General features: G+C 45.1%; 1 protein-coding gene across 2 annotated transcripts; it reads right to left on the bottom strand.

Annotated features, from left to right (window-relative positions):
* Nucleotides 1-1,702: 1,702 nt before the first annotated feature.
* Nucleotides 1,703-24,502, bottom strand: ANAPC16 (anaphase promoting complex subunit 16). Of its 2 annotated transcripts, none has more exons than XM_069753321.1 (4): nucleotides 24,247-24,502; nucleotides 15,140-15,291; nucleotides 11,466-11,540; nucleotides 1,703-4,187 (listed from the first exon to the last, which is right to left on the bottom strand). In XM_069753321.1, the coding sequence occupies exons 1-4, from the start codon at nucleotides 24,363-24,365 to the stop codon at nucleotides 4,066-4,068; spliced, it is 468 nt and encodes a 155-aa protein (XP_069609422.1). In that variant the 5' UTR covers nucleotides 24,366-24,502; the 3' UTR covers nucleotides 1,703-4,065. The 2 variants fall into 2 exon arrangements, with proteins under 2 accessions (XP_069609422.1, XP_069609421.1); XM_069753320.1 differs by having other exon boundaries at nucleotides 1,703-4,202; nucleotides 24,247-24,396.
* Nucleotides 24,503-24,507: the final 5 nt, after the last annotated feature.

The following is a 24,507-nucleotide window of genomic DNA, read 5'->3' as shown; positions in this document are numbered from 1 at the left end:
CAGGAAAATAAGGTCTAAATATATATATATATTTATAAATATATACAGAAGTTGGACATAGACAAGGTGTATTAGTGCTCATTATCAAAACTAACAACCAATATTTGGTGCAAGGTCAGAAAATGGAGAGGTGCGCCAATTTATCATACACCATGAGCGACTGACACAAATCTGGTGCATTTTAAGTATTAAAATTAGTAAATCCGACTCTATATAACTTAGAAGGGTTAAAACAGAATGTTGCTAGAACACATGATCCTTTGTTGCCATTTCTATGCTATGGCAAGGCAGAGCATTAGTGGTTAGCACTGTTTTGCAGTCCTGAGTTTTAAGGTAACATATCCGATAATGCTCAGGCTAATAATGTTATGAAGGTACCCAACCACTGTACTGAAAGCCGGCACCTGGTAGAAAATTTACTTGCAGAAGCCGCCGGCTTTCAGTCATATAGGCGTGCCCAAAGCAATTATAGTCACCACTCACAGCACTGAGAGCAGCGGCCGTAAGAACACCCTGACACTCATTGATAGACAACGCACCAGCGTACAGTCAGCTGTCAGTCACTGCCAGGGGGAGCTTACAGCGGCTACTCTCCATGCTGTGAGCGGTCACTATAATTGCTTCGGGCACAGATGACTGACTGAAAGCTGGCATCTTCCAGGAGAAGTAAAGTTAATTTTCTCCAGTGTGCCATGCATTCAGTACAGAGCTGCACACCTTCATAACGTTATTAACCCACAGACTAGCCCTAAATCTGAAAGTTAATAGCGTAATCAGACATAAGTTCCCTTTAAATCCAGCCAAGGACAAAACCTGAATAAAGTTTGTAGGTTCTCCCCGTGTCCATGTGGCTTTTCTCCTACATTCTAAAGCCAGATAGTGACTGATAAAAACTTTAAGTTGTGAGCCTCCCTGGGGACAGTGTGTGAAGACTAGGTCTGTAAAGTGCTGCAGAACATGCTGGTGAGACTGTAAAATGATTATGCCACAAGGTCATTAGTCAACAGCAGCCAAGACCACATTAGATAAAGGTGTATGGGAGAATACGGAGGAGGGAGGTTTTAGCATGTTGGAATTTAACATGCTTGATCCTTTATTTTGCCTGCAATGGTTTATCTGCTGTTTCTTTATTGGATAAACATTTACTAGCTATAAGAATGCATGGTGAGCTCAGGGAAAATAGCGCTCTCTAGAATGAGCGTTTACCTGGCAACTAACCTGTATGAATGGCCAACTTAAAGGGTAACTTTACTTTCAGGACGCTCTTCAGAATAAGCTGTCGTGTGTATACATGAGGAATAACACTATTTCTGGTCAGCATAAAACTTGTTCTTCACTTTTTTAGTGCACAGAAAGCAGCAGCAGCATGGAGGAAATTAAACAGCGGTATTGATCAGTGTAGATGTGAATCCATCTCTAGTCTGAGGATAATGACTTGATAGAACGGTTAACACAACCTTTCATGGTCTCGCTCTGCCCATTCCCTCACTCTGCTCCTCATTCCATAGTGTATGAGCATTGACACATGGCACCACAGTGAACCAGAAGTCTCTTATGTCTGAGCTGCGTTTTCAGTGTGGATGAAAAGTTCACGAGGCAGGGAGAAGGAAGTGTCTAATAAGTAGGGAAGGAAGTAGATTTCCCTGACAAAATATATTACAAATATCCAAGGAGAAAAAGGAAAATGCGGCACTCACCCAGGTAGATTGCGAATCAAAGTCCTTTATTCATCATAACGTAACAACGGACATAGTAAGGAGAGGCGGCTGGGAGAGATCAGCGGTGCGGGGAGAAAGAACAGGACTACGATCGTTTCGCGCTTGTGCGCTTCCACGGGTCCATACAATATATTACAAAAGTTTTTAATATTCCCCTGTACTAATGATTTATGGACAACTTGATAAAATTACTTTTCCTATTTAAGTATGGAAGTCTAGCACTGTGTTATGAATTTCAAACATTTCCTCCATGATTTCTGCAGAAAACTAATGATGTTTTCTTCTTAATGTTTATTTTGTTAAGTTGGCCATACACATTAGATACCGATGAGCTAAACCGTGATTTCTCCCGACTACACCACATACATGAACGTTCAGATTGACAAAGGTATTGGGACTTAGGTCTTAAATACTGAATTCTGTTTTGTCATTAAGTCCGAATACCACAGGTGTATAATATCCAGCCCCTTGCCATGCAGTCTACCTTTACAAAGATTTGTGAAAGGATGTCTTGTTCTAAACAGCTCCCTGTATTAGATCCTGGTCCTGGAATAGGAGCCACCATTACATGTCGTCAGTTTATGAAATTCCTTCCCTAATCCCTCCGAAATTTTCCATGATCAACTGTGTTATTATGGAAAAGTAGAAGAGTTTAGGGACCACAGCAAATCGTCCATAAAGAGGAGACCATGTAACGTTACAGCATGCAGTCATCAAGTGCTAAGGAGCATAGTTCAAAAAAGTCACCAATGTTCTGTTGACCCCATAGCTCCAGAGTCCAAACCTTTTGTGGCATTAACCTCAGCACAGTAACTGTACTGGGAGCTTATTGGCATAAGCCACAATTGATTGGGTTGCTATTTGTTGCATTTCAGAAGAACAGGGTGAAAGTGATTTAGTGGCCAAGTATGTCTTCTGATATGAACCCAGACACCTATGGCAAATTCTGAAGAGACAAGATGAGCATCACTCTCCAGCCAGCATCCAGGCTCTAAAAGAGGTCGTTCTTGAAGAATGGAAAAAGATAGAGGTTGGAATATGTCACCAACTTGTTCATATTATGCCTAGAAGACTTTGTGCTTACCTTAAAAATCATGCAGGACATCCAAAATACTAGGTGCAATAGTTTTTTATGTGGGGTGTATTCATTTTTTAATCAACTAATTTGCGTGAAACTGAACATTTTGTAAAGAAAGTTATATTAACCTTACTGTCAGATTATTGGTTTAAAACATGTTCGATACGGATTCAATGTTCGATACGGATTCAAATCTCACTTTTCAAAAGGGGATGTACTCATTTACGCTGAGCACTTTATATTACAACATATTTTTCTCTTAATAAAAACGGTTAAGCCTAATAGGTGAAAGTCACAAACTATTGGTGTAGATGAGAGTTTTGGAAAGTCGATGAAAAAAAACATCTACAGCATTAATGGTATTAAGAATCATGTATAATTAAAGTTATCATCACACGTTAATGAAGTCAATAAATACCGCTATGCTTGGTCACCGGCTTTCTAATTAGTTTAGTTTTTTCCTACTAACATTAGATTTTTCCAAATGTTACTCATAATAAAGACAGAAAAAAAAGTTATCCATTACTCATTTTAATTTTAGAAAATAACGTAAAAATAAAAAACAAGCAAAAATGCAGCACTATATTGCACATAAAAAATAGGTTGTTAATGTATTGAAATCTGTAAACATACTTCCCTGTTCCTTCACAGTTTAGGCTATTTTCACACTAGCGTTGGAATCTCCCCGTCGCAATGCGTCGGGGAGAGATTCCGACGCTAACGTTTAGCGCATTGCACAATGGAGGCAGCGGATGCATTTCTCCGGCGCATCCGCTGCCCCATTGTAAGGTGCGGGGAAGTGGGGCGGAGTTCCGGCCGCGCATGCGCGGTCGGAAAAAGCGGTCCGTCAGGAGCAAAAAACGTTACATGTAGCGTTTTTTGCTCCCGACGGTCCGCAGAAGCACGACGCATCCGTCGCTCGACGGATGCGACGTGTGGCAATCTGTCGCCAATACAAGTCTATGGGGAAAAAACGCTTCCTGCAAGCACTTTTGCAGGATGCGTTTTTTCAGCAAAACGACGCATTGTGACGGATTGCAGAAAACGCTAGTGTGAAAGTAGCCTTAGGTACAAATCGTGGAAGTGTTCAACAAGTGTCTATTTCTAGACTCTACAGTTTCCAAAAGGCTGCAATGTAATATATTACTGTTTTCAAGAACAACTGGACACATGATACATAATATTAAGCCCTTTTAGTAATGCTGCATCCAAAAACCATAGAGTTTATCTTGTCCGACAATTCAAACTTGGGTGACCGTGGTCTGTAGGTCACTTTCCCCCTGAAGAAGGTGTAAAGCCCAGGAGCTGTTCGATTGGTGTGTATCTCCACTCATCGGCCTCCAGTTCCTCCACTAATCCAGCCAACTTCTCCATTCGGGACACTTGTTGATCTGAAAAGATTAGACCTAAACAAATGTTACTGCAATTAGAACAGGATCATATTCTGTCTCTCAAGGTTGCTCTAGGACTTCAGGTCATCCCTGCGGAGGATTGTCAGCAATCACAGCCGTCCATGGAAACATCTTATCTGTGTACACGTAGTGACGTGAACAAGATGTTCATAAGCTGGGGACAAACTGAGCAATTAAAAAAAGTTAGAAGGGTCTACATGGACTCTTCAGAGGAGACAGTGGGAACGCATGTGACATTTGACTCCGGTCAAGAGCAGATATCATTAAGAAGGTGGATAGTTTGTAGAACCTTCCAATATGAATGGCCTAGCTGTAAATTACTGTTAACTTTGCATAAAATGTGTCAAAAATAAAAGTAAAGGGCTTGATTCATCAAAACTCCCACGCCAGAATTATGATAAAAAAATAAAATTGCAAAATATAGACAACTCTATTTTAGATTTGCAAAAACATTTTGGCTCAAATTTTTGGCGCAATAACAATTACGGTAGTACAGTGCTTCCCCAAAGATAAGATCTATCTCTAAAATAAGCCATAGCATGATTTTACAGAATTTTTGGAGTATACGAGAAATAAAAGGCCTACCCTAAAAATAAGCCCTAGTTACAGTCAGGACTGGTGCGTTTTCCTTTTGTGGGTGGGTGATGCTGGGTGAGCAAACCAGTCAATTGCCCAGGGCCCCCACTCTTAGGCCGGGATCACACATACGTGAGATACGGTCGAGTCTCGCAGGTGAAAACCCAGCTCTGGACTCCGGTGCGGAGCATGCAGCCGCACAGCAACACATGGAGCCGTATGGAGCCGTATCTCGCGTATGTGTGATCCCGGCCTTAGGGGCCCCCAGCATTTTTATCCTGAGGTTAAAATTGCTTGAGAACCTTTGGTGACATCTCGGTCTAGAGGAACTACAGAGGTATGCATGGCCGGAGTTAGGGAGGGAAACTGGGCAATTTCTCAGAAACCCCACTCTCTTAGGGGCCTTTAGCATTTCTATCTGAGGTTAAGACTGCTTTTGTGACCAAGATCTAACCAAAGGTCCTTTAACTGCAGGAGTGTACAGCAACTGAAGAGATGGGCTGGTATGCGCCGTACATGCAGTGTGCGCGTGTACACGTGTACGTGCAGTGTGCGCGTGTACACGTGTACGTGCAGTGTGCGCGTGTACACGTGTACGTGCAGTGTGCGCGTGTACACGTGTACGTGCAGTGTGCGCGTGTACACGTGTACGTGCCATGTGTGATGACATGATTATACTTGAATAAATGTTTTCTATTCAAGAATATATGTGGATTGTTGTTCATGGGAAAAAATAAATAAAAAGTAAGCCCTAAGGAATCTTTCGGAGCAAAAAATATTATAAGACCCGGTCTTATTTTCGTAGAAACACAGTAGGTGGTGTAATTGTAGACTGGACAGTCTAAAGAGCCAAATGTATCACACAACACTAGTCACTGATAAAATAAACAGTCTTGCACCAAATTTAAGTTTACACTGTCTAAAAATGAGAGTTTAATAGATTTGCCCCCATATCTCACCATGCTGATTTTAATGCAAATACTAGAATCTCTCTGCATTGCAGATTTTAAGCTCAAAATCTCATTAAAAGTTGTATCTCTGGCAATACGATCCACCTATAAACTGCCGAGGTAATATGTGTAAGTCTCAGCTCCTGTACATTGCATGCATCATCTATAGTGAATAGGTACCACCTGTCATCAGAGAGTCTACCTGTGATCAGTAAATCAAGGTATGGCAGCAGCAGAAAAGACACAACATAAAAAACCCCTACAAAGTACTATCTGTAGATAGATAATGGTGAAAACATCCATCTTCTGGTGATAACTATGGTGGGAGTCGCCTTACTCTGATCAGAGGTTACAGAAAACGGAGCCCTGTAAATGCACAACATCCTTATAGCCCCAGGAATCAAAGAACAAAGCTCTACAAGTGAATGTCGGGAGACGAGGTCTTCTCTACTCCCATCTAATTGTCGCCATCAGGGATAGGTGTTAAAATGACTGCCCTCAAGGGAAGAAAAAAAAAATATAAGGAGTAGAATAACTAGAATTGATTTCCGTCTCTCCTTTTGTAACCAGGGATATGTCAGCTCATGGTCTCTAGCAGTGATATATGTACCCTCAGCAGACCAGAGAGGTGGCTGCTCTCTGAGGAGGCCTACATGCACAAGAAGATGGCCATTAGAGACACAACCCTTCTAGTCATTAGTAGGGGTCCCAGCCCCCCAACTAACTACAAGTTATCACAGATTCAGAGCAGAGGTTAGAATACTTATCTAATGGATTCATATTCCATAAAAGTGTGATTGTGGGGGGTGGGAGAGCTGCGGCCCCCAGCAAGCCAGAAAACAAGTTAAATGCAGTTCTCTTCATTAGTGGAGACGTGTCTGCACATGCCCAGTTACACGCTTCTAACCGAATAGATATTATAAAAGTGGAGATCTACGGCTAAAATTATACAGGGGAAGAGTTAAATGGATTGTCCTTCCTAAAATGTGTCACTTATTAGTTCTCCTTACTGGAGTACCCAGCAATAAGCTATATACTTCTAGTGCATTTGTCAGAAAGCATTTACCGTATATACTCGTGTATAAGCAGAGTTTTTCAGCATATTTGTTTGTGCTGAAAACGCCCCCTTCAGCTTAGGCCTCATTCACACTTCCTTCTTTCAGCTCCCGTCACAATCTGTAGTTTTTTCAGAATGCAGGATCCTGCATTTTCTCATAGGCTTGTATTAGCGACGGATGGCCATCCGTTTCATCCGTCTTTCACTGGATCCTGCATAAAAAAAACGGTCCGTTGGGCAGAGAAAATGCTCAGAGGAACTTTTTTTCTGCACGTCGGAAAATCGGTCAGCGACGCATCCTGCACTGCCAGTCACTGGCTACAATGGAAGCCTATGGGCGCAGGATGCGTCGCTGCCTGTGAAAAGCAGGAATCCAGCGACGGGTCCCGCCTTTTCAAAGAGAGCATGCGTGGAAGAATTTCCCATCAGGGAAATTCTCTTTCGCTCTTTCTCTTTTTACTATTGATGCTGCCTATGCAGCATCAATAGTAACAAGACATGATGTAAAAAAAAAAAAAATCAAAAAAAAAAAATCGCAATATTCTCACCTACCGACGTTCCCGCACAGCGTCACCGATGTTCCCGGCAGCTAGCGTTACTTCCTAGTAATACATTAAAAATTACAGTAAAAATTAAAAAAGACCACGACTTCTCGTGAGATTTTGCAATGTATTACTAGGAACGCTAGCTGCTGGAAGCATCGCTGCGCAGGAACGCCGGTAAGTGAAAATACTGCGATTTTTTATTCTTTTAACCTGGTTTGTGTTGTGTATGCATTTTCACAGCAGAAAACTGCTGTGAAGACGCATACACAACAGGTGCACATAGGCTCGACGGGCCCAGTGCACACGTTTTCCACAATCTGCACAGGATCCGTCATTTCAACGTCTTGACAGATCATGTGCAGATTTGGAAGATGGAAGTGTGAAAGAAGTCTAACATGCGAGTAATTGTTCCAGAAAGACGGTGGGGGAGCAGTGTGTCACAGAGACAGGAGCCGGCGGCTGCGGCTAAAGCGAGTGCCTGCTGCTAAAGAGAAAAGAACATTCACTGCGCTGGCAGTGGATATTCATTTCTCTTATTGCACACACAGTTACAGTCGCCAGCTTCCAGCACACATCCTACTTGCCTTTCCTGCACTGCATCTTGTTCCGGTGCCAGCAGCTCTTCCCGCAGAGCGATCAGATGGTTCGGCTCATTATGGTAATGAATATTCACCCCTCTCCACTCCCGTAGGCGTGGAGTGAATATTCATTACCTTAATGAGCGGGGACACATGATCGTTCGGCCGGAAGAGCTGCTGGCGCCGGAACGAGACCCAGCGAAGGCGCGCAGGGAAGTTAAGAAGGATGTGTTTTTTTTATTTTTTATAGGAACCATGTATACAAGGGTAGGGGGTAAGGAGCCATGCATACAAGGTCGGGTCGGGGAAGCCATGAATACAAGGACGGGGAAGGGGAAGCCATGAATACAAGGACGGGGAAGGGGAAGCCATGAATACAAGGACGGGGAAGGGGAAGCCATGCATGCAAGGACAGCGAAGGGGTAGCCATGCATACAAGGACGGGACGGGGGGGGAAGCCATGCATACAAGGACGGAACGGGGGAGCCATGCATACAAGGACGGAACGGGGGAGCCATGCATACAAGGACGTGACGGGGGAGCCGTGCATACAAGCACGGGGAAAGTGAAGCCATGAATACAAGGACGGGACGGGGAGCCGTGCATACAAGGATGGGACGGGGGAGCCGTGCATACAAGGACGGGACGAGGGAGCCGTGCATACAAGGACGGGACGGGGGAGCCGTGCATACAAGGACGGGACGGGGGAGCCGTGCATACAAGGACGGGACGGGGGAGCCGTGCATACAAGGACGGGACGGGAAAGCCGTGCATACAAGGACAGGAGAGCTATGCATACAAGGACAGGAGAGCCATGCATACAAGGACAGGAGAGCCATGCATACAAGGACAGGAGAGCCATGCATACAAGGACAGGAGAGCCATGCATACAAGGACGGGACGGGTGAGCCATGCATACAAGGACGGGACGGGTGAGCCATGCATACAAGGACGGGACGAGAGAGCTTTGCATACAAGGACGGGATGGGAGAGCCATGCATACAAGGACAGGAGAGCCATGCATACAAGGACGGGACGGGTGAGCCATGCATACAGGGACAGGGGAGCCATGCATACAGGGACAGGAGAGCCATGCATACAAGGATGGGACGGGTGAGCCATGCATACAGGGACAGGGGAGCCATGCATACCAGGATAGGGATGAAGGGACAATGCATATCCGGCTTATACTCAAGTCGATACGTTTTTCGTGGCAAAATTAGGTGCCTCGGCTTATACTTGGGTCGACTTAAACTCGAGTGTATACGGTAAATAGTAACTACACTTTCATTTATGTTTTTTTTTTATACATCAACCGTGAATATAAGAAACTATGTAATATATCTTATTAGAGAAACCTGATTCTTTCCAACAGAAACTCTGTTTCATGCCCTGGTCATTCACCCCCAAAAAACTGATCAAATCTGTCTACAAATCTGTCTGCACAGAGGAATCCCATAACAACTTCTATCTATAACTCTATAGAGATGAGAAGCACAAGGAAAAACTGCTGAGGCTTCTTGTGCAGGTGGGGGGGGGAAAATCATGTTATTTCTCAAATAAAACACACATTACAGCTTTTTTTTGGTGGTTGCTTTTTTATTTAAGGAAACAATGGGCAACCACAAAATGATGATTTTACTTAACACCACCTATTCTGCCTGTAGAGGACACCTAAGTGATCCAACTTCACAGCAAAAGTCGGGTCCAAACTTTCAGTTTGGGGGACTGGGATCCCACAACCCTCCGCACCCAATTGCAGTGAAAGCAGAAGATCGTGTGTCTTATTGCGCTTTGAAGTAACCCATCCCTGCTACATCCTTCACTGAGCAGGTAATGATCGGTAACACCATTACAGTGGATGCTGATCAGTATCTACTTAATAAAGGATGTAGCAGTGCTGGTTTACTTCAAAGACAGATATCATGTGAGGTGAGATGAGGGTCTACATGAGGGTCCTAAATGGGTAGTGCTCTTGACAATGTTACTAGAGGAGAGCTGCTTGCTGATTGGGATGTCTACAATATGTGCTGCTGAACCGGTGGTGTTGTACATGCAATTGGTATGTATACGAGTCCTGTGGGCGGTCATACTCAGTAACTGACAGTGTTCTCAGATCTGTGCATGCAAAGATAGCTGTCAGTCACTGAGTAGGACCGCCCACTGGACCCATTATGTACAGTATACCAGCACCAGGGATTTAAATGAAAAAAAAAAAATGCAAGTTTAATTGAAACTTTTCCACCAAAAATCAATTTAATCATCTCCTCCTCCTCCTGCTCTATAAGATCCTGAAGGCAGTGCAGATACCATTTTTAACATGAATGGATTCCTTTATTTCAACATGATGGTGAACTGAATGGGGGTTAATTCATGTGCCAGTTTAAATGGGTTGTTTGGGCATCTAATACTGATAACCTATTCTCAGGATGAATCATCAATATCAGATTTGAGGAAATTCAACATCTGGCACCACCCCTGGTTAGCAGTTATAAGCTCTAGCCACAGCTATGGCAGCTCATACTGACTGACACAGGAGCCGGTACACATTAAACACATCTGTGCTCAATACAACACGTACATCTGCAGGCCGCAACTGGAGCAAACAGCAGTGATCGGTGAGGCGACCTTTAAACTTCACTGTGCGAATGTCACTATAACTAATGTCCTCCTGTCACGGGTATGTCAGAAGCTGCAGACAGCCGCACTGCATCTAGCTGTAGAAGGTCTCTTCGTTTGGCTTTACCAACACCTTCTTAACCATTCTGACTCTTTGACCCAGTGGCAACATTTCTCCAGCTCTAACTGACACACCTGGACCTGGGTGTTTATAGACTCCCAGCTGCTGGGAGATGCCGGTGATATTTCCATTTCCCACTGTTGAGGTTTGGAGCTATAGCAGTCGACTACCTTCCTTTTTGGTGTTGCTGGAAGACGTCTGTGTTACATCTCTGAATCTTCTCAAGACAAGTGCTCCCCTTATTCGTCTACCCCAGCTGTCTTTAGTGCTACATGCCCATCCAGTCCTTCCCTAAGCAAGGCTTATCACCAGGGTAAGACAGGGATTAGGTTCTTGCTCGGCGATAGGTGCAGAACCTATACAGGGATGTTTAGGGCAGACAGTGACTTTAGATCTGCCTAGAGGTCTCCACTCCCTCCTTCCCTAGTGTTGGCCTCTGTTCCCCTCATCCCTTCGTGTTGCACTTAGTCTTTCCTACACTGTGCGTGACACCTCCATTCTGAGATCGATGCCCTGTGAACTTCAAGTGTACAATGGCCACTATAGATGCATGGGGGGCACTGTGGAAAGCCTAAACCTGCCCTCCCGGGCCATTCTCTGCTCTGGGATGGACACAGAGCTGGGACTTCACATTGCAGTAGCCATTGGGGACATGAAGCAAACGTGGCACCAATCTCAAACTGGGTGACAAATGAAGAGTCACATTTCATACTGAGGGTGTAGGGATGGTTCAGTAGCTAAGTCTCAGCATCAGCTGTAGGATGTGGTACTGTTTGCCGGAACACAGATGTGACTTGCACTCATTACTTACCATGTTTTACCTGCTTCAGGGTTGATGCCACCTGATAACTGAACACAGATTCACATAGGAATCGCTCTGAGCCATCTGCAGACAAGAGGGAAAATCACAAAGCTTCAAATACACTGTACTACAGATACAAGGAAATCACAGGAAATTGGATCAAATATCCTTACAACTACAGATAAAAGGACATTATAAACAAATACTCCGCAGTATGCAAAAACACCACCCAAAACTATATGAGGGAGATGGCACGGTGCAATATACTGATCAGTGGCCACTATCACTCCTATCATCCATGAGGGACTTTGGTAATTAGTATCACGCCTGCAGTCACAGGGCTCCAGCTTAAAGGCCAATAATAAAGCTAATTAGTGGACTGCCCTGCACCGTCTAAGTACACCCCACAAATCACTAACAGTCTCGCCTCCAGCAGTATCACAAGGCCGGACCGCACCGCATATGGAGTAGTGCCTCTGACATCAGAACGGAGCAGGTAGCACGTGTCCCCCGACTTTGCTCCATTCATCGTCTATAGGACTACTGGAAATATAGAGTAGAGCACTCGGCAACCTCCACCAGTACCATAGACAATGAACGAAGCGGAGGAGCACATGAAAGGCCATTTCTCCACTGTGATGTGGCACCTCAGATCCTTGTTCTCAGGATCAGTGGAGGCTCCCATGATCAGAAAGTTATGGCTATGTGACTGCAGACTGTATGCCCTGGGCGAGGGAGCGCTCACATCACCGCATGCGTCTAATTTGCACTGTTGCGGTCATGTGCTGACTATTCTCATATCTCATCTATTCAGAGAAGCCAGATGAGACCAGGCGGCACATGATGACAAAACATGTGGTCTGTGCTTTGTAAGGTGTATAGCCAACAATCTACTGAGGCATTAACACATGGGTGCTTCGCTCCTTTACATGACATCGAATAAGAATATGTCCTTTGTGGGGAACCACTCTTCCAGCAGTGGCCCAGAGAGGTGAGAAACAAAATAAATGATGGTCACCTGCCGGAAAGCGTCGCTCCTCCGTACTCCCATTGGTCTACTGGGATCAAGATCTGGTGGGAGCCTCACCAAAGGATCGTGGTATTTCTACATTTTCCTCAACCCCACAGACATTTTAGAATGCTGAATGCACTGAACGAGTATCTGTAGCTCTTTGTTCCCGAAAAATAAAGCTCGTCTCCATGTTATTTGGAAATAAATTACTCTTAAAAGGGCTTTTCAAGACTCGGACAAACCCTTCTTAAATATTATATTCCGCAGTGTAAAATAAAGATACCAGATGCCTCCTGCTCCGCTGCTGTTCCAGTGAGCTCTGTGCTGGGTCTCTGCCATGGAAGCACTGCAGCCAATCAGCGGCCACTAATGGACTGCTTCTCTCTCACTTCCTTAGGACAAGCTTTCAATGTTCAAAGGAAGCTTGAGATCTACAGCCCATTAGTGGCCGCTGATTGGCTGCAGTGCTTCCGTGGCATAACAGTATTACGCGAGCTCCGGGAGACCCAGCACAGGCATCGCTGGAACGCGAGTAGCTGGTATTTTTAGTTTACACTGAGGAACATGAATGAAGGGAGACATCCTCTGTCTCATTTAGCAAAGTTCAGGGTTTAGAGAATCCGCTGATCTGCCGCCAATGCTTCTCTTCCCTAGGGAGTCTAAGATATTTCTATGAAAGTCAACAGTGCCCTCTAGTGGTGAACAGGCCAATTGCAGAGTTTTACTTCCTCTACCTTACCCTGTCTGGTTTTCCCAATAACCCGGTTGTATATAGTTTTCCATAATTGTAGTTTCCATAATTCTATTACCTAAGGGGTAGGTCCTTCTCAAAAAATTAGCATATAGTGTTAAATTTCATTATTTACCATAATGTAATGATTACAATTAAACTTTCATATATTATAGATTCATTATCCACCAACTGAAATTTGTCAGGTCTTTTATTGTTTTAATACTGATGATTTTGGCATACAACTCCTGATAACCCCAAAAACCTGTCTCAATAAATTAGCATATCAAGAAAAGGTTCTCTAAACGACCTATTACCCTAATCTTCTGAATCAACTAATTAACTCTAAACACATGCAAAAGATACCTGAGGCTTTTATAAACTCCCTGCCTGGTTCATTACTCAAAACCCCCATCATGGGTAAGACTAGCGACCTGACAGATGTCAAGAAGGCCATCATTGACACCCTCAAGCAAGAGGGTAAGACCCAGAAAGAAATTTCTCAACAAATAGGCTGTTCCCAGAGTGCTGTATCAAGGCACCTCAATGGTAAGTCTGTTGGAAGGAAACAATGTGGCAGAAAACGCTGTACAACGAGAAGAGGAGACCGGACCCTGAGGAAGATTGTGGCGAAGGACCGATTCCAGACCTTGGGGAACCTGAGGAAGCAGTGGACTGAGTCTGGTGTGGAAACATCCAGAGCCACCGTGCACAGGCGTGTGCAGGAAATGGGCTACAGGTGCCGCATTCCCCAGGTAAAGCCACTTTTGAACCATAAACAGCGGCAGAGGCGCCTGACCTGGGCTACAGAGAAGCAGCACTGGACTGTTGCTAAGTGGTCCCAAGTACTTTTTTCTGATGAAAGCAAATTTTGCATGTCATTCGGAAATCAAGGTGCCAGAGTCTGGAGGAAGACTGGGGAGAAGGAAATGCCAAAATGCCTGAGGTCCAGTGTCAAGTACCCACAGTCAGTGATGGTGTGGGGTGCCATGTCAGCTGCTGGTGTTGGTCCAGTGTTTCATCAAGGGCAGGGTCAATGCAGCTAGCTATCAGGAGATTTTGGAGCACTTCATGCTTCCATCGGCTGAAATGCTTTATGGAGATGAAGATTTCATTTTTCAGCATGACCTGGCACCTGCTCACAGTGCCAAAACCACTGGTAAATGGTTTACTGACCATGGTATTACTGTGCTCAATTGGCCTGCCAACTCTCCTGACCTGAACCCCATAGAGAATCTGTGGGATATTGTGAAGAGAAAGTTGAGAGACGCAAGACCCAACACTCTGGATGAGCTTAAGGCCGCTATTGAAGCATCCTGGGCCTCCATAACATCTCAGCAGTGTCACAGGCTGATTGCCTCCATGCCACGCCACATTGAAGCAGTCATTTCTGCCAAAGGATTCCCGACCAAGTATTGAGTGCATAACTGAACATTATTATTTGTTGGTTTTTTTGTTTGTTATTAAAAAACACTTTTATTTGATTGGATGGGTGAAATATGCTAATTTATTGAGACAGGTTTTTTGGGTTATCAGGAGTTGTATGCCAAAATCATCAGTATTAAAACAATAAAAGACCTGACAAATTTCAGTTGGTGGATAATGAATCTATAATATATGAAAGTTTAATTGTAATCATTACATTATGGTAAATAATGAAATTTAACACTATATGCTAATTTTTTGAGAAGGACCTGTAGCTAATCAGAAGAACTATACTACATTTCTAATTGGAGGTATTTGCTTATATTATCATTACATCTACTACATATTGGGATAGGACCTTGGAGATGGGAATACCCCTTTAATGACAGCCCTCTCAGGAGAGCAGGGAATCGGTACTGTGCTAAAGATATCAGTGGTTGGTGCCATTACTTAATACAAAACATATTAAAACCCTACAAAACAATCAGAGAACTATATTTTGCAAGCATAGTTTACCTTCCAGCATCTCCCCGGCTGCTTTTGGACAAGTGAAAAGTGCTTTTCTCGGTGGCGCCAAATCTGAAACACTAAACCCAGATCCTGTAACGGAGCTGCCACTCACACCACCGGCTGATGAAGATGAAGAAGAGGCGGCCATGCCTGAGGGTCTGAGAGAAAAGCATATAAAGAGTTAATGTGTTCTGCCGTAAGTCGTGTGATTGATGCTTATGTGTGTACAAGATCTGATTATGATACTGTATAAAGAAAGCTAGGAATGGATGCCGAAGGGCACGGCGAGGACACGGCAAGGGGCACGGCGAAGACACGGCAAGGGGCACTGCGAGCACGCGGAGAGGGGCACTGCGAGCACGCGGAGAGGGGCACTGCGAGCACGCGGAGAGGGGCACTGCGAGCACGCGGAGAGGGGCACTGCGAGCACGCGGAGAGGGGCACTGCGAGCACGCGGAGAGGGGCACTGCGAGCACGCGGAGAGGGGCACTGCGAGCACGCGGAGAGGGGCACTGCGAGCACACAGCGAGGACACGATGAGGACACAGAGGACATGGCGAGGAGCACAGCGAGCACACGGCGAGGACACGGCGAGGGGCATGGCGAGGACACACCATGGTATCCATCCCATCTACTCTCCTGACCTTTGGTACTTTTCTCTTGGGTATTGTTTTGATTAGTTCTTTGCATGCACTTGTAATGGTGCTGATATGTTGCATCTCACACTTGTCACTTTGTATTTTTGGGTTCATATATCGGCTTATTGATTATACTTTCTAATATTTAGGGATATTAAGGGCTTGTGCACACGAGTGTACAGATTGGACGAGTGTTTTCTGACTTTTTATCAGATAGCTCAGTGACCCATGCTATTGAATGAGGGAGTGCAGATGACAGAATCTGTCTGTGAAAGAAATCACAACATGCTGCGATATGACTCTGAAGTTGGATGAGCCTCAGATGCCACAGTACAGCACACGTTTGTTACAGATACATTGCGATTCTGTAAATTATTATGGTTATTGAATAGACAGCGTTATTCCCAAATCACAATATTTTTTAAACAAAGCATAACGCATGAATACTGTTATTACTGTACAAGGCCAACATGTTTATTTCTTACATCTTTATGTTTTTATCTCCTGCTCCTCGATGCATCCAGCTTCACACAGCAGGATAAGCGTCCTATACTTCCTTCTTTAAGGTTGGGGGCACAGGGCCAATCAGAGAGTGAGCATAGTGTGATCTGATTCTCTGGGATGTGGAGAAAATAAAAATGTCTCCACTTTCTCCATTCTCTCAGTCCATGAAAGTCAGACTGCACTCACATGTAATCCGAGTGCAGTCTGATGGTTTCCACCGACTCAGTTACTTGAATGGCCGAGTGCAATACGATAATCAGATCCAAATCGGGCATGCTGCAAATTTTTCCTTGAAAAAAAATCAGACACGTGCACGGCCCCATAGAATAAGATTTCTCCGAGAGCCATCCAAGGTTTTGTAGGATCGCACTCAGACCAATAATTCAGCCATGTGCACAAGACTTAAAGGGCATTAGTCAGTAGGATCAAGCTTCCTAAGCCGACATATCCATCATATAAAGCTGAATGAATTAATGCCGTTATATCTGTAATCTGATGTCTTGTTCCAGAGAAATCCACATTTTTCTTATATGTAAATGAGCTGTTACAGGCTATGGGCCGGACACTGATCTCCCTGAGAATCTGCCTCCAGAGATTATTATAACTGAAAGGGGTTGTTACCAGTGTGAGACATGTAGATCAGGAGAGCAGACTGTCAGTCATTACATGTCTTGCGCTGGCAATGCTTCCTTTCACTTACAATAATCTCTGGAGGCAGATTCTCATTCAGATCTGCGTCCAGCCTGTAGATCTTAACAGACAATTTACATAAAGAAAAATGTGGATTTTTCGGAAATACGACATCAGATATCAAGGGATCATTTTATTCCACTTCTTATGACAATGTCCATATAGAAAGCTTAGGAAGGTTGATCCTACTGACAGATTCACTGTAAATTACATTCACTGGAAGCACCCTGCTTCTTCTCAGTGCTGCAGGCCCCTGCTTCTGCTTGCCTGATATATAGAGCAACCTGAACACAGGCAATTTGTATTTTATGGATTAGGTGACCATTGATAGCTGTGAATGTCTTGGCTGCCATGAATATTAGATCAATATTTATTACTATTTAAAAAGGCCACATTAAATTGGTGGTTCATGGGGATCTTCATTGCATATCAGAGCACAGAATAGCTGAGCTGGGCTACAAGGTGGCTCTCAGTGCAATAAGGGACTGGGGGATGTTTTATTAGACAGGGTCATGAGTGCATCTGTTTCACATTAATTAGGCAGGGTCATTGGGTACAAAGGCAGCTGGTATCAGTGAGATCTTCAGCATCCCTGAAGTGTGCCCAACCCTGCTGTCAGATGTTTTATTGCACAGGGTCATTAGGTGCATCTGAACAAGCTTGATGATAGCATTAGAAATACTGGAGGATAGAACCAGTGGTAACAGATGGTACAGAGAACCATGGGGGGACATGGAAGGTGAAATCTGCAAATCAGAGCAGATTTAGGCTACGTTCACACGGTGCGGTTTTTGCTGCGGATCCGCAGCGGATTTGCCGCTGCGGATCCGCAGCCGTTTTCCATGTGGGGTACAGTACAATGTAACCCTATGGAAAACGAAACCCGCTGTGCCAACGATCCTGATTTTCCCCGGAAAAACCGCGCGGAAACGCTGCGGAAAAAAAGAAGTACCATGTCAATTCTTTCTGCGGATTCCGCTGCGGGTTTCCGACTGCACCAATAGGAAAGTGCAGTTGGAAACCCGCAGAGGAATCCGCAGAAGAAAACGCAGGAAAATCCGCAGTGCAAAATGCAATGATTTTGCACTGCGGATTTTCCAAAAAAGGACCTGAAAAATCCGCAGGAAAATCAGGATCGTGTGAACGTAGCCTTAGTCTATATGTGCAGAAAACATTATGATTTTGCTAATAACCCTTTAATTGTGTTGGATCGGTGGCCACAGTATGTGATGACCATGTGTCTCAATGTCAGTTTAATGGACATTTTTTTTATAGGGTAGCTTGTTGGTCAATAAAATAATTATTGGATGTGTCCATTTATCATGTGTCTTTTCTTGCAGTTCGCAATATCTACTATATAATTGTCTAAGGTTCACTTCCGTCTGTCCTTCTGTCTGTCTGTCACGGATACTCATTGGTCGCGGCTAGGGTTGAGCGAAACGGGTCGAGATTTTTCAAAAGTCGCCGACTTTTGGAAAGGTCGGGTTTCATGAAACCCGACCCGACCCCAGTGTGGGGTCGGCCATGAAGTCGGCGATCTTTTGAATCTGGAATCGGAATTCCGATACCGATTCCCGATATGTTTAAGATATCGGGAATTGGTATCGGAATTCAGATTAAAGTGTAAAATAAAGAATTAAAATAAAAAATATCGCAATACTTACCCTCTGACGCGCCCTGGTACTAACCAGCAGTCTTCCTTCCTTAGAATCAGCCTTCCAGGACCTGGCGGTGACGTCGCGGTGACGTCGCGGCTTGTGATTGGCGAGTATATTCCTATTAGGTATATACTCACCCTCGGAAGCGCCCTGCTTCCTTCCGACAGCCTTCCTTCCTAAGAATCAGCGCTTGAAGGACCTTCGGTGACGTCACGGCTTCTGATTGGTCGCGCGAGCGGTCACATGGGCGGCCAATCACAAGCCGCGACGTCACCGCCAGGTCCTGGAAGGCTGATTCTAAGGAAGGAAGACTGCCGGTTAGTACCAGGGCGCGTCAGAGGGTAAGTATTGCGATATTTTTTATTTTAATTCTTTATTTTACACTAAAATATGGATCGCAGGGCCTGAAGGAGAGTTTCCGCTCCTTCAGACCCTGGGAACCATGGAAACCCAATGCACTGCATTGGGTTTCGAGTTTCGGACGACCCCGACTTTTTTATAGGATCGGCCGATTTCACTCGACCCGACTTGAAAAAGTCGGGTTTCGTGAAACCCGACCCGATCCTATAAAAGTAAAGGTCGCTCATCCCTAGTCGCGGCCTCTGTCTGTCATGGAAATCCAAGTCGCTGATTGGTTGCGGCAAAACAGCCACAACCAATCAGTGACGGGCACAGTCCGAAAGAAAATGGCCGCTCCTTACTCCCCGCAGTCACTGCCTGGCGCCCGCATACTCCCCTCCGGTCACCACTCACACAGGGTTAATGCCGGCGGTAATGGACCGCGTTATGCCGTGGGTAACGCACTCCGTAACCGCTGCTATTAACCCTGTGTGTCCCCAACTTTTTCCTATTGATGCTGCCTATGCGGCATCAATAGTAAAAAAATTTAATGTTAAAAATAATAAAAAAATAAAAAACCTGCTATACTCACCCTCCGTAGTCCGCCGAGCCGCTCGCGCCTGCCGCCATCTTCCGTTCCCGGCGATGCATTGCGAAATTACGCAGAAGACTTAGCGGTCTCGCGAGACCGCTACGTCATATGGGTAATTTCGCAATGCATCCTGTGAATGGAAGACGGCGGCAGCCGCACGCGTATCGCCGGAGCTTCACTGGATCCCAGGGGTGAGTATATAACTATTTTTTATTTTAATTATTTTTTTTTAACAGGGATATGGTGCCCACACTGCTGTATACTACGTGGGCTGTGTTAGATACCGCGTGGCTGCTATATACTACATAGGCAGTGTTATATACTACGTGGGCAGTGTTATATACTACGTGGGCTATGTTCTATACTGCATGCTATCTACTATGTGGCCACTGTTATATACTGCGTGGCTGCTATATACTGCGTGGGCAATGTTATATACTACGTGGCTGCTATATATTAAATGCATGCTTGATTGGGTACTATTACTGCGGAGTTCGGATCCCCTGCTTTGATGTGGGCTCCGGCACTGAGCCCACCTCAAAGCCGGGACATGTCAGCTGTTTTGAACAGCTGACATGTGCCCGCAATAGCGGCGGGTGAAATCGCGATTCAACTTAACTAGTTAAATGCCGCTGTCAAATGCTGACAGCGGCATTTAACCGGCGCTTCCGGGGGTAAGGGGTTAAAGCAAAGAAGTGGAATATTCTTGAATGGCCAAGTCAGTCACCTGATCTCATCCCAATTGAGCATGCATTTCACTTGTTAAAGACTAAACTTCAGACAGAAAGGCCCACAAACAAACAGCAACTGAAAACCACCGCAGTGAAGGCCTGGCAGAGCATCAAAAAGGAGGAAACACAGCATCTGGTGATGTCCATGAGTTCCAGACTTCAGGCAGTCATTGCCAACAAAGGGTTTTCAACCAAGTACTAAAAAATTAACATTTTATTTAAAATTATTGAATCTGTCCAATTACCTTTGATCCCTTTAAAAACAGGGTGGCACATGTTAAGGAGCTGACACTCCTAAACCCTTCATCCAATTTTAATGTGTATACCCTCAAATGAAAGCTGAAAGTCTGAACTTCAACTGCATCTGAATTGTTTTGTTTAAAATTCATTGTGGTAATGTCTATAACCAAAATTAGAAAAATGTTGTCTCTGTCCAAATATATATGGACCTAACTGTATATGATATGGGAGCCCTATGGGGAGCTGTATATGATATGGGAGCCCTATGGGGAGCTGTATATGATATGGGAGCCCTATGGGGAGCTGTATATGATATGGGAGCCCTATGGGGAGCTGTATATGATATGGGAGCCCTATGGGGAGCTGTATATGATATGGGAGCCCTATGGGGAGCTGTATATGATATGGGAGCCCTATGGGGAGCTGTATATGATATGGGAGCCCTATGGGGAGCTGTATATGATATGGGAGCCCTATGGGGAGCTGTATATGATATGGGAGCCCTATGGGGAGCTGTATATGATATGGGAGCCCTATGGGGAGCTGTATATGATATGGGAGCCCTATGGGGAGCTGTATATGATATGGGAGCCCTATGGGGAGCTGTATATGATATGGGAGCCCTATGGGGAGCTGTATATGATAGGGGAGCCCTATGGGGGGCTGTATATGATAGGGGAGCCCTATGGGGGGCTGTATATGATAGGGGAGCCCTATGGGGAGCTGTATATGATATGGGAGCCCTATGGGGAGCTGTATATGATATGGGAGCCCTATGGGGAGCTGTATATGATAGGGGAGCCCTATGGGGGGCTGTATATGATAGGGGAGCCCTATGGGGGGCTGTATATGATAGGGGAGCCCTATGGGGGGCTGTATATGATAGGGGAGCCCTATGGGGGGCTGTATATGAACGCATTTCAGCAAAAGCCATTGATTTTGCTGGGATGCATTACGGAGCTGCCATTCACTGCACAAACTAAATCTTGTGGTCAATGATGCTAGCAAACTACCAGAAATAAGAAACACAACGGTTAAGGATACAATATCCTTCTTTCGTGAGTCGCCAGCCCGCAGGAATTTGGTTCCCAATCTATCAAGACTCTGTGAGACCAGATGGTCTGACAAATACAAGAGCACGAGAAAATTTTCAGAAAGCTTCCATAAACTCGTCAATGCACTAGAACATTTATCAGTCGAAGGAAACTATGCCACAAGAAAATCTGCCTATCAATTGCACTGTGCAGTTACCAACCCAATTTTCATCGTAGGTTTAGTTATGATTGCAAAATACTCTGCGATTTTGGAACTCGTTGTGAACGTTCTACAAGGTAAAAATACGGACTTGATTGTGTGATTGTGGTGAGGAAACATATTGCCGAAATCCTTGATGTCATCAAGAAGGATCGACAAGAAATTGAGCATGTTTCTGAAGAATAAAAAAAAAAAAAAAAATCACATTATATTGTGGAGAAAGTCGGGGTTGAGTTATCTGTACCACGAATTGCCCAAAAGCAAATACACAGAAGTAATCCACCATCTGAGACTGCGGCTGAATACTGGAGACTGTCGAGGATCATCCCTTATCTTTACTCCCTAACTTTATCTTTGAGGGTATGTGCACACGTCAGGATTTCTGGCAGAAATTTTCCTGACAAAAACCTGACATTTCTGTCAAATTCGCATGCGTTTTTTCGCGTTTTTTTCCTCGCGTTTTTGATGCGTTTTTTCTTGCGTTTTTCCCAAATGCATAGAATAGCGGGAAAAATGCAGAAAATCCGCAAAATTAATGAACATGCTGCATTTTTTACCGCAATGCGTTTTTTGCGGAAAAAAAGCATCATGTGCACAAAAATTGCAGAATGCATTCTAAATGATAGGATGCATATGTAGGCGTTTTCTAATGCGTTTTTATTGCGAAAAAAATGCAAAAAAACCTGAACGTGTGCACATACCGTGAATGTTAAGATTCTCACACGAAAATACACCTGCTTTTGCCGTATCCTATCTTCATCCTTCATACATGCTAAAAATGGCTTCAAAAAATTTGGAAAAAAGTGTAAAGTCTTTCATGGAATTTTATGGGTTGGGCGATATCTCTGCAGAATTAGATTTGTGGTATAATATGTGGAAAAAGAAGGATTTAGCACAAGACAAATTAAAGTACCGTACATTGAAGTGGCTGCGATAAAGGTACCGCCGATCAAGGCCGATATTTCCCACGATGTGACACAGATGATAGCATGGGAACCGCCAGATGTTTGGGCACCCCATTCAGATGAATGGGGCTCGGGAGCCAAACTTCTTTATATTTTTCTAAAATTTAGCTAAACATCATGGACCAGAGCATCCATGGGACCGTCCATCCCTAATTATAAGCAACTTAAATACAATCAATAGCGTCATTATCAGCCACCACTGCACCCTGGGGTTTTATAGAGCCTCATTATCAGTTACCACTGCACCCTGGGGGTCTTACAGAGCCCCCTTAGCCACCACTGCACCCTGGGGTCTTACAGAGCCTTATTATCAGCCACCACTGCACCCTGGGGTCTTACAGAGCCTTATTATCAGCCACCACTGCACCCTGGGGGTCTTACAGAGCCTTATTATCAGCCACCACTGCACCCTGGGGTCTTACAGAGCCTTATTATCAGCCACCACTGCACCCTGGGGTCTTACAGAGCCTTATTATCAGCCACCACTGCACCCTGGGGGTCTTACAGAGCCTTATTATCAGCCACCACTGCACCCTGGGGTCTTACAGAGCCTTATTATCAGCCACCACTGCACCCTGGGGGTCTTACAGAGCCTCATTATCAGCCACCGCTGCACCCTGGGGTCTTACAGAGCCTTATTATCAGCCACCGCTGCACCCTGGGGGTCTTACAGAGCCCCCTTAGCCACCACTGCACCCTGGGGTCTTACAGAGCCTTATTATCAGCCACCGCTGCACCCTGGGGGTCTTACAGAGCCTCATTATCAGCCACCACTGCACCCTGGGGTCTTACAGAGCCTTATCAGCCACCGCTGCACCCTGGGGGTCTTACAGAGCCTCATTATCAGCCACCGCTGCACCCTGGGGGTCTTACAGAGCCTTATTATCAGCCACCGCTGCACCCTGGGGGTCTTACAGAGCCTCATTATCAGCCACCACTGCACCCTGGGGTCTTACAGAGCCTTATTATCAGCCACCGCTGCACCCTGGGGGTCTTACAGAGCCTCATTATCAGCCACCGCTGCACCCTGGGGGTCTTACAGAGCCTTATTATCAGCCACCGCTGCACCCTGGGGGTCTTACAGCGCCTCATTATCGGCCACCATTGCACCCTGGGGGTCTTACAGCGCCTTATTATCAGCCACCACTGCACCCTGGGGTCTTACAGAGCCTTATTATCAGCCACCGCTGCACCCTGGGGGTCTTACAGAGCCCCCTTAGCCACCACTGCACCCTGGGGTCTTACAGAGCCTTATTATCAGCCACCGCTGCACCCTGGGGGTCTTACAGCGCCTCATTATCGGCCACCATTGCACCCTGGGGGTCTTACAGCGCCTGGTTATCACGTCAGGTCAGGGGCCCCTGTGTGAGCTTTATATACTGGGGTGACAAAGTTATGACCCAGTCAGGCTTCAGGTAGCTATTTAGGATTTGTAGTGCCCCCTATACACCACTGACAGGCGGCAGCTATACCCCAGCTCTTAGCCCAGTGTATGTCCTCACCTTACAGCCGCTCTGCTGATCCAGCCCTTGTTCCTTAGTTTACCAGTGCGGACGATGACGTCACTAGTTGGACGCTCACGCCGCCATATTTGAGACGGGCAGAAGCCAGTCCTCGACATTTTGTTTAACTTCTATTCCTCTGCGCGCAGAGCAAGTAAACAAATACATGAGTAACAATATAAAATAAAACGAAATATGTAGCATTAAAGTCCCGAAAATTCCCAAGGGCCTTATTATTAGAGTTCCTTCCAGTAACAAATA

Source organism: Ranitomeya imitator, chromosome 2 (assembly GCF_032444005.1).
Source record: "Ranitomeya imitator isolate aRanImi1 chromosome 2, aRanImi1.pri, whole genome shotgun sequence".
In the NCBI taxonomy this organism is placed as follows: Eukaryota; Metazoa; Chordata; class Amphibia; order Anura; family Dendrobatidae; genus Ranitomeya; species Ranitomeya imitator.
The sequence above is the reverse complement of the archived record's forward strand: the minus strand, read 5'-3'. Positions and strand labels throughout refer to the sequence as shown.